This window comes from Morone saxatilis, unplaced genomic scaffold, assembly GCF_004916995.1.
Source record: "Morone saxatilis isolate NCDOM2014 unplaced genomic scaffold, NCSU_SB_2.0 Contig3, whole genome shotgun sequence".
In the NCBI taxonomy this organism is placed as follows: Eukaryota; Metazoa; Chordata; class Actinopteri; family Moronidae; genus Morone; species Morone saxatilis.
In genome coordinates, this window is record NW_023339873.1 from 17931688 (window position 1) to 17942804 (window position 11117).

The following is an 11117-nucleotide window of genomic DNA, read 5'->3' on the forward strand; positions in this document are numbered from 1 at the left end:
CAAAGGCAAAGTCAAACGGACTTTGACTTTTTTTTTGCCGCCTCCAGCACCTGCTTCTGCACATTATGTGCAGTATAAATGTATGCGCTTGTGCAAAAACAAACATCCCCGCCCCCACACTCACATCTATAAGCCTACACACACACACACACATCAAATACACAGGAATGTTAACATAACTGTAACTATAACTATATAACTATTCATTAGTACAGCCTTAAACAGCAATTTCAAAGACCAACATCCATAAGCTGATTTTCTTGTGAGTATAATATTTGTTATAGAAACTTTTTGTGCGCTTTTGCTGATACAACAATGTAAGAATTTTCAGCAAGACCAATGTCTCATGATGCTGTGTCATGTAGTTTCCACTGTGCCGATCACTTTGAACGTAATGATCTCAAACAATTCTGAAATGGTGTGCTGGCTACTAAGACATCGCCGATTTACATGTACATTTTAGGAATGTAATGTTTATCTAGATTTAAAAACGGAATAACAGTCTGAAATTCATCAACACTAGTAGCAAACAGAAGTAAGCAGCACGAAGGCCAGGGATTACACATATTCTGGGCTGCTTGGATACTGCACAATGGAGTCCACAAATGTCTCGTGTAAACAAGATAAAAGCCAAGTCATGTAAAAGTAGAAGAACAAACAGGGAGTGACTGCTGTCCTGGAATGAGTGGGAAGGTCAGTCCACTGCTGCAGAGCACAGAAGGAGATGAGTCACGCCCAGATGGAGCGATGACCAGGTCGCCACAGGGAGGGCAGCGTGAAAAAAATCAGGGAAAGCTGAAGACACGGTGGGCTGCAGCATCTCAGATGAATTGTTAGGGTTTAAGGAGGTGCTTCTGGAGCTGAGCCAGAAGGCGGTTACTGTAACCCCCGATGGGACTAGAGCGTGACTGGAGATACAATTATTTCTAGTTCTTTTACAAGGAACTGAACAAGGTCCCCACCGGGGAGAATAATTAGCAGTACTGGTTTCTAACTTGTTTTAGCGTTCAGTGAATGTTCTGGTAACTAAATGAGAGACGCATTAATGCAAAGTTTGGTGTGAGGCTATCAAAAGCCACCAGGTCACCTTGCTGCCTGGCATACAGTCTGGTTTCTGTGGCTGAGGGGGGGCGGAGAAACGAGAATCTCTTGTCAGTGATCAAATGGTGATCATAAAAACATCATTTAGTGTTTTGATGATGATGAGGGAAAACGTCATCTCTGGCGTCTGCTCCAGTCTCTCAGAAGTTCAGCTGTGATGACTGGGAAGGCCATGGCATGTGCTTTGCATCATTTTCTTGCTCAGCACATTATTCACCAAACACGTGCGCTATGTCGATGGGGGAGCTGTCGTTCTGGGATGATGCTGAGGATTCATCATCCTGTGACGCTCGACAACCAGCCGCCTCTTCTCTGTTTCTTCCCAACACCAATCACGATCATAAACCAGTCCTCTGAGCCTGACTCACTATAAACCAGGCTATATTTTTCACATCATTTGAGGTATCTTTTGGTATATACAAACTACGGATGCAACGGACAAATCATTATCGTTAATTATTCTGCTGAAATTTTGTTTAGTCTATAAAAAGTCAGGAAATTGTGAAAACTAGTTTCCAAAGCCTAAGGTAACATGTTCAAAGATATCAAATGTACAATGATATAAAACAAAGAAATAGAACTGCAGTGATTAGTCGAATCAATCCATTAGTTCTCAACTTAAAATTAATCACTAACAATGTCAATAACTGATTAATCATTTTGAGTCATTCTTTAAAGAAAAGAAAAGGCCAAACTCTCAGCTTGTCAAATGGGAATATTTTCTGTTTTCTATGACAGTAAAGACTCTGGGACTTCTCTCTGACATTTTATGCACAAGGCAACTAATCGATGAATCAAGCAAATGATTGTGTGTTTAACTGATAATAAAAATACTCATTAGTTGCAGCCCTAATAAGAAAAGCAGAAAATCCAATATATATGTATGTATATAATATGTGAATAGCCAAAATGATGAATGTTTTTGCCTAATAAATGACTTTAAATAACTGGTAATTAACAAAAATGTTGTGGATTTATTTTCAGCCAATAATGTGGCACCATTACAAAGCTAATTCTCTGTTAGCACGTCGCACTTCAGTAGAACCAAGTGTGCTACATTTTTACAGTCCTTACCCACTGCATGTCTAACTTCCCCACTATTCACATCCATGACTAGTCTAATATTCTATAGTTTATATTACGTGCACAAGGGCCTAAACTCCTTATGGTCTGCAATAGCACGTCTTTAGCTTTTTTTGAAGGACAGACTTTGTGCTCTTCACGACATACATATACATTATGAGGCGTGTCCCATTCGAAGGACAGAGGGGGATATCAAAATCACCCAAACGCCTCCACTTCTAATACCAGACAGGAAGGAGCTAACCTCACCCCGGATCGTGTGAGATGTGTAACAATTGTGTCAGAATTATTTAGCGTGTGAGGAAATTCTTAATTATTGGTATTTCCATATCGCCTGCCTTACATGGTTCCAATTGTGACCCAAGAGTCAGACTCAATCAAAACATTGAGTAGCTTACTGTGTCGTGTCTATCAGAAAGGCCATCACGGTGCAGGATGACTCAGATATGATCATAAGAGGGGGTTTTTTCTACCGTTCAGCAGAACGCTGGCTGTGTTCTTCGCACTACTTCTTCTTCAAATAAAAGTAGCCTGCATGGTCCCCTGACCATATATTCCACTCTGAGTTTGCTGACATATTGCTCATCATCTTGATTTAAGTGTCTCCTCCCTCCATGTTCAAAACATTGTTCTGGTTTAGGATTCTGAGGGTGAGCGCTCACCCTGAACCTTTGTGCTCCCCCTCCTGCAGCCCCACTGTTCAGCTATCTAGTGGTGTCTGAGATTCCCTATCAGCTGGGTCCTCACCACCCAGGACTAACGGATGCTTCTCAACTGGAATTAATGTTCCCTATCATTCTGTGTTGATTAATTTTGTGTCCCTCTGAGCTTGCTCACCCCTGTACAACAGAACCCCAGGGGTAACACTCCCAGATGCAGCAGGAGAACACTGACATGACTATTTTGACTCCAAACTTAAGATAGTGTGGTACATCAGGCCAAAGACTACAAGGCTTTAGCGTGTTTCTGGTTGTGTGTCCTATGGGGGGCCAGTGGTGATGCCGCTATCAGAGCAGGGTCAGTGGCTGCAGGGCAAAGCAAGTGAATGATCAGCTCTGGTATTCAGATTTTTTTGGAGCTTCGCTGTGGAGCAGAGTGGTGGGTGAGTGTAGTGGTATACTGCCACACAACCACGTCCTTTTTAGGAATATGGAATATGGACACTCAGACATGCAGTGAGATGAGCCGGGGATCAAACAGCCAACCTTCTGATTAGTGAACGACCCGCTCTACCTCTGAGCCACAGCAGTCCAAATTTTGTTATTTGGATTATCATATGTCTTAATAGAGACAGTTCTTACGTTTCGTCCTCGATGTACTTGAGCAGTGCGAGGGCCTTCCTGTGGAGCAGCAGCAGGAACTGCGCCAGATAGGTGCTCCGCAGGGACAGGCCTGGCTTCAGCATGAACACCTGGGTACGACACAGGATGTCAATTAGTAGTCCGGGCTACGGCTCCGCTGGAAACAAAAAAAGGTTGGAATAAACACCCCCCCCGCTCCCTTTGTGCTAACCTTGAGAAAGAAACATATTGCTGTTGTCACGAGAAAAACCTGTAAGCGCAAGTCTGGGAGCACTTTCATGGGAATGGATGATGGGTTGCGACCCTTGGGAATAAATTCGTCTGTTTTGTATCTATGGGCTCTAGGGACTGTACCGGTGAGGTGGGAGCACATCATTCAAGTGTTTGCTGCAGCCAGATACAAGGCCTGGTCGGTGTTCAATAGCACTGTACCTCAAACCAAATATGAAAATGCATCTGTCACTTTCAGCTTATTGTACACAGCAGTAAAAAACAAGGTTAGACATGGTCAGCAAAGGGGAGCCAAAAAACACCAAATTCATTTATATCTTGTATCTCCTGAGGCATGTGCAATATTTTACACTGTTTTTTTGTTTTTTGTTGTCATTTATTATTGTGTCTTGGTGTACCGCTGTACTATTTTGTTGCCACGTATTGTATTTAAGTTGATTACAGCTGTGTTAGCACTGTTGCCCAAGCCAGAGTCTATTATTTTGCATGTTCTTTATTTTTCAAAGCTTAACCCCTTTATAATTATGAGCTGGCTGAGTGACACTCTATACATAATTTGAAAGTAGAAGGCCTTCTGATTATTACTGACTTCATATCAATATGTATACGAAACAGAACAGTATATAAATAGAATTGGCAAAAAGAGTTTAAGAGTGAACTCCAAAGGGTTACTTTCTGGCTTGTGCAATAAAAAGGTGATGCTTGTATATACTCACATCTGTGGAATCAAATGTGCCTCTGCTTGGTGTGGAAGAACATTTTAATCCAAATTCAATTTCAGTTTTAAAGTGAGCCTTTACTGATTGTTTACTTTTTCCTTTACTGATACTGTTATTGTTACCATTTCAGACACAGAACACTGAAGTATTTTACACACAGTTCTACAACATAGGGTATATAGTATTTCAGCATCAGTTAAGACTTGAGAGTGCTGCTTTATTCTTGTTTTTGTTGGTTTTGGATGAGTACATGTTTGGAAGTTTATCGATCTTAATGTAGACGTTAATGTAGACGTTTCATAGAATAGTATGTACGGCTCTTTCTCCCTTTATGGTTATGATTCTCAATGATGATAATCAGAAAGGAAGAATGTTTGCTGTTATGTTTTTTATTATGTTCCTGTTGTTTCAGCTCTGTTAAAAAGGCTTTTTTATTTTGTTTTTCCTTGAAACAACGAAGAATAAATCACCAAGAAGTGTTGCAATATTCTTACCTCATCTATGAAGGACTTCACCAAAGTGTCTTTATGCATCACGTCTTGAAATATATTCCTAAGAAAAGAAAATTGTTATGATATTAGCATTTTGCTTTTTTATTTTTATATAGTGCACATAAAATGTGTTAACACTTCATGTGACCCACAAAGACAACAGATACTGTGTGTGTGCGTGGCTTACAGGTCAGGAGTGAAGGTCTCGTCAGTGTGAATGACTGTGTCGGGGGGAATGTCCTCCTCGCTGTCTGTCTTCCAGAGCGCGCTCAGCTCCGATCGCATGTAGCGCCGCTGGTTGTACGTGTGCTCATGGCACGGCGGCATCTGCTTGACTGTGTTGATGTCGACGTCGATGTGCGTGGTGGGGTAAGGAGAGTAGAGCACCTGGCGGAAGGGTAGGACGAAGCTGCCTGTGGAGTCCTGGGAACAGAAAAGGAGGCAACCCTGGGGTAAACTCACAGCCTGGTCTGATTATTGTTTTATGTGATGTGTAAGAGCATGTTTATATTATTCTGCTCAGTGATGTGGAAAGTCTGTTCCCTCCACCACGCTCTCTGTCCCAATTTAAAGAGCAGACAGCACAGAGCACACAGAGTTTCTATAAGAAGCAACAACAACAAAAAGTTAAATCATTTATTAGAACTTCTGATGCACATATATAATTAAAACAGAATACATAGACAAAGAGCAAACATTGGAGTAGCTCTATCAAAACATCTGATATCCATGTCACATACGTGCAAAGAAGCTTTAATAAATGATTTCACTTTTTGCGAGCGAGAAGCTTCCAGGTTCCTTTTCCGTCGTTTCTCCCTGGACATATTTCTCTTGTTCCCCGCTGCATTTTAAGTTGAAATCTATAAGAAGTTCCTGCAGGGGTTCCACAACACAGCCGACGTGCACCATACTGACTCTCATTCTGTTCTTGTTCACATCAACCATCTGCCTATGTAGCGTTAAGCCCCCTTGCCTCGCACAACAGCACTAGATAACAAAAACTTTTATAAAACTTTGCTGATGTTCACTTAATTCTCAGTTCACTTAACCCCAAGTAATTGTAATGTAGAAAACTGTGAGCAGATTTAAATAAATAAAAACCTCATGACGACAGCACAGAAAGCAGCATGCATTAAAACGGATCGGAATCTTATGCAAAAAAAATCTTACTGCAACAATTTCAGGTCAGAGACGGAAATTGGGTCAGAACAACAAGCCGAGCAACATCAAACAGGCAGAACAACAGAACAATAACCAGGCTCCAATTTCAAATCATGTTTAATGAGAGGGAAGTGGCGGTTACCTTGAGCAGACCCTGAACGAACAGGCCTGTGTCATATTTGAAGGAAGAGTCGGCCTTGCAGAGGCGAGAGCACTTCCTCTCGGCCGGGGTGAGGAAGAGGCAGAGGGTCCGCACGATCTGTGAAGAGACGGTCAGATTTTAACACTCTGGCTGAGAGGCTGTCAGACAATATCTGCTTTTAATTATTTACACGGTGTACAGGTTTGGGCATAACTAAACAAAATACTTAATTGTAATTATTAGCCATTATAAGGGGTCCATGCTGTGTTAGGTTTTTCTTTTTAAAACATACACAGAAAATAAATGGCCTTCTGTTTTCACTTTGACATTCACTGGGCAAAATGTTTCTGCTATAGATCTGGTGTGCAATATAAGCTTTCTTTGCAAGCATGTCCAACCTTCTTTTAATTCCAATCTACGTCCATTTTAGTGGTTTCTCTTCTCTTACAACTTGGGAGGGAACTTTTTGGAAGCAGTTGCAGCAGTAACTGTAACTGTGCTGCCATGCCCAGACAAACATTCAAAATACTGACGCAAGCAGTAACGGAGACTGAAAAAAGTGCACGAAGAGGGCTCATTAAACTCAAAACAACAGCACAACACACTTCAAAAGGTTCTAAATTATGTAAATGCATTACAAATCTGTCTGTGTGCAGCCACTAATCCGGTAAATTTACCTTATTTACTTTCTCTGGGTTGCTTCCAACCACTATTGAACAGCCGCAAGTCTGCAGATGAGAGCTGATGGCCCTGAACCGCAGAGACAAAGACATGCAAATTAGAGCCAATTAGCTTCATTAGCATTGCTCTAATTATTAATGACAGCTTTTAGGAATAATGATTGAGACAGAGGAGCTGGGTCCGAAAAACATTTTACATGAATGAGGAATTAAGATGGTAAATGGCTCTGAGCTAGCTCTGCCTAGTGATCTTTAAATGTACCTTTTTACTCATGTAGTGTGGTTCACGTTCTTTTGATTGATCTTAAGATTTGATGATTTATCACAAAAAATAACTATTTTGCTGGTTACTTTTAAACATGGCCTCAAATATATAATTATTTCTCTGATTAAAAATGTCCATCCACTATAAATATCCTTTAAATTCAAGTAAATTAATTCCAGTTTACAGATGCTCTGTCATCTCCACAGGATGCTGAACTAATCCTGTTCTACTCTGAGCAGTTGGGAGCTTCACTGCTGGAATGGACTTTCCGGACTCTCAACACTAGCAGCAATCTAGCTTTCGTCCTTTCTCTGGAGGAAACTTCGGCTAAGTGGAGAGCCATTACTCATCATCGTAAGGTTGATGGGTGTTAAATGGGCATTGTTCATCATCTGTCTCCATTTGCCTGTACCGGAGTGCTTACTTGTGGAGGAAATCCTCGTGGCAGCTGTCCCCGATGTCATCATCATTTAGCACGGTGTCTTTTATCTACTCAGCAGGAGTGAAACAAATGAGTCATTTTTAAAATTGGTCTCAACAAAGACAAAAGTGCTGACGGGCACATTTGCAGGCACTGTAATGAAAATAAGATGCAAAAAACACCATTGTGTAACAGTGGAGGAAACAGCAAGAAAGATTCTAGGGAGCCTCTTTGTGCTGCTCTTTTTGTTGCATTTGCATATTAGAAAGGAACAAATGTGTTAAATCACACTGGGTGGTAATCAAGGCAGAGAACCTGGATCATTTAAACCCCTTGGAAATAGAGGCAATTTGAACAAGTAACATAATGAAACAACTGAAGTTTAACAACGTTTTTTTTTTTTTTTTTCAAAGAGCCATATGTGATTGTACTCCATAAAGACATCTACTGCTCTTCAGTCGGGCACTGACCACGATGTTAAACATTTTCTAGGTCTTTTGTTGTTCATTGCACAGCTTTGAAGTATGAAAGGATGAAGTAATGTGTGTGTGTGTATGTGTGCGCCGCTCACGTCTATATCTTCTGGAACACTGTATGTCTTCATAGAGGCCAACAGCTCCATGATAGGGACAATCTCCAAGCTCAGCACTGAGATGATGTTGTAGCCCTAAAGTCGAAGGGAAGTGGGAACGGTTAACTCAAGCACCGCACGAACTAAACTAAAGCCAATCGACTGAGGGGACAGGGCATTCGCTTCTGGGCCAGTGGCTTTCAAATGGCACATTTCTGCATTTTAATTTCACTCAATTCACAAGAAAAAGGAAGTCTCAAACTGAAAACAACAACTGTTGGAGGAATAGGCCTGTGTCATATTTGTTACAAGTACATTTTGCATGGTGATATAGACATAGGAAGTAAAATCCAGGGTAAATCATGGTTTAAATCAGGAAATATATGATTAAAGAAGAGGGGAACAAGATTACTTTTCTGACCAGACCAACTTTAGATACTTGACAATTTCCAACACTTTTTAGTGGTACAGATACATTTACGTTGGTGCCAAAAAAGTGCTGAGGATCAATACCAAGCCCTGAGGCCAGTAAGCAGTATTTGTCAGCTATAAGAGCCCTGGCAACCAGAGCTCTGATATATAGAAGTTCTTAAATCAACACAAGGAGACTTACAGAGCACCAAAAAGACCAAAGCGCAGATGCATCAGGCAAAATAAAAAACCTACTAAAATATTTAGGGGGAACAGCCTGACATTAAAAACAGTGTTCAAAAGGTAAACTAACAAACAAGGATGTGATGAGCATATGCCGAACACAGGAACTCGGCAAATAAATGGATACATTCAACCTAACAGACTTTTATAGCAGTATCGGCAATGGGGATGTATTCTGAATCCTTTAAGTGTTGTGTGTCACGTTATTACCTGCTCATGAGCCTCCTCTGTAGGAGCTCTCGGGTCTAATTAGCTAACTTAACTCCTCTGTGTTGGGAGACCGCAACTTTATTATTCTGCCAATATTGTTGCGATCCCAAATGGGTAAAACAGAGGTGATGGATTACTATTAATACCCCTTTAAAATCAGGAACTAAAGCTAGATCAGGTGTTCATGTACATTTTATGAGTATAAAGGGTAATAATTAGCCTACTCTTGTGTGAATACTAAGCGTATGTCCGAAAGCGAGAAGTCAGGGGGTCATGGGGAATAGCAGGGTACCTTCTGCATCCAAATGCGTCCCCTGCGGATAACATGCTTTAGCCTCTCCACACAGATGGTGTGCAGAGGCAGGTAGAAGGCCAGCTCTGTCTGAGGCAGGATAATGGACAAGGCACACGTGTTCTTGTCCCCCTTCAGCTCGCCGTCGAAGATGAGAGACACGATGATGACGCCCTTTTCTGCCAGGACAAAGAACTTCACATCCACAGCGCCACACTCAGCACTGCGCAGAATCTCCCCGTTCAGTGTGTGATTGGCCAGAAATGTGACGTCTCCATCACTGAGGAACATGAACTGGTCACCCTTCGGTGCCCAGATGTGGCGCACCCGCGGACCCAGGATGTTGTCCCAGTAGGCAAAGGTGGCAGCCAGCAGCGGGCATTCTCCCTCTATTGCTACCTCAGACTTTGCCACAGCAGGTGACTGCGGTGGACAGCCAGAAGACATTGTAGAGGCCTCCCAAGTGTAAGAATGAATGATAAAAAAACCTACATCATAAACACAGAAAACAACAATTGTGTTTATAGTACGAGTAAAGTGGTTCATGTCAATTCTTTTTTTAAATAAACCAAAAAAATCCCAAAAAGTAGAATCTACTTCAATTCTAAAGGCCTCTAATGCAACCCAGGTGATCAGAAAGAGAACAAGAAATCTAATAAAGCTCTAAGTGGAAATGAAAGTGATGTGTTGGGATGTTGAGTAGGTCAGCTGATCCTTGCTAGAGCCATCCGAAGGTAACTTCTCTTTTTGACACACAGGAAATCCAGATGTTTTCACCAAATTCCTTTCAAAGCATGTGGCAATTGCATGCTCATTGGCAACATATACACCTTTGCCGCTCATTATAGCTCTCTACGTTGGGTGTTTGACCATTACATAGACAGTGAAAAGGCGTATCGAGACATAGCGTTATATTTAATGCTAAATAAGACATTCAACTGCTGACGTTCATACCACATTGGTTATATGTGTGCCGAATTTACCAGCAACTCCTGTTCGTTTAAGGTGTGTAGCTATTGTGTCGCCAGGTCGCTGTGTATATCCGCAGAAAGCAGTGCAGCTTTATATCGACAGCTTCTTCAACCGAGTTTGGTGTTTGATACAGACACAGAGCAGAGCGTCAACAGGCTGCCTCCTCAGGTTCACGTATTGTAAAATGAAGCTACAGTCTAGATGGGTGGTTAGCATGTCTAGCCTAATGGAAGTATCGGTAAGAAGTGATGAATGAAACATATAAATATGAAATTATAATCAGTCAATACTTGGTAGTAGGCTAACTCAGGCTAGCTCGCTATGTAGCGTTATCCAAACTAACACAGACCCAGCATAGGAATGACATCGCTATAACTTACCTGTTCGCTCTTTTTGGAGCTAAACTTTCTAGAGAAAGAGTGTCAAGTGTCGCTGTATTTGTTCTGTTATGGCCATAGTAACACGCCGATGACTGCTGATTAGCCAGCTGCAGTTGTGTTGTCTTCAAGACACTTCCTAGTACGTCAGCCCTACGTCACCACTGATGGAGCTGCACAGCGCCCTCTAGCGCGCGAGGCCTGGCAGTGGTCAGTGATGTCATTTTTATTCCACCTGCAGAAAATGAGTGAGTTATTTAAACTCCTTTACAGAGAGCCTGCCCAAACAGAGGGACGTGTATGCGGGCAGGGCACTGTTTGCCTTTGAGTTTCATTTTCTGGGGGATTGTGAGTCCAAATGGCAACCCCACTTCAGTCCTGGAGACCCAATAACAGCTTTTGTTCTTTTTTCCCATTCAGTCATACTACTGTAAATTGCATCTCCC

At 41.8% G+C, this 11117-nt stretch overlaps 1 protein-coding gene across 2 annotated transcripts in view; it reads right to left on the bottom strand.

The window, feature by feature from the left end:
- Window positions 1–10828, bottom strand: part of c9orf72 (C9orf72-SMCR8 complex subunit) — a 13478-nt gene extending 2650 nt beyond the window's left edge. Inside the window, exons 1-9 of one of the 2 annotated variants that reach the window (XM_035674279.1) lie at window positions 10675–10828; window positions 9323–9810; window positions 8167–8262; window positions 7599–7663; window positions 6907–6979; window positions 6230–6346; window positions 5114–5349; window positions 4930–4987; window positions 3486–3595 (exon numbers count right to left, since the gene is read on the bottom strand). In XM_035674279.1, the coding sequence (XP_035530172.1) occupies window positions 3486–3595; window positions 4930–4987; window positions 5114–5349; window positions 6230–6346; window positions 6907–6979; window positions 7599–7663; window positions 8167–8262; window positions 9323–9769 (1202 nt within the window). In that variant the 5' untranslated portion in view covers window positions 9770–9810; window positions 10675–10828. Of the gene's footprint in view, window positions 1–3485; window positions 3596–4929; window positions 4988–5113; window positions 5350–6229; window positions 6347–6906; window positions 6980–7598; window positions 7664–8166; window positions 8263–9322; window positions 9811–10671 lie in introns of both variants that reach the window. The other variant, XM_035674281.1, reaches the window with a different exon arrangement.
- Between the last annotated feature and the right edge of the window lie 289 nt (window positions 10829–11117).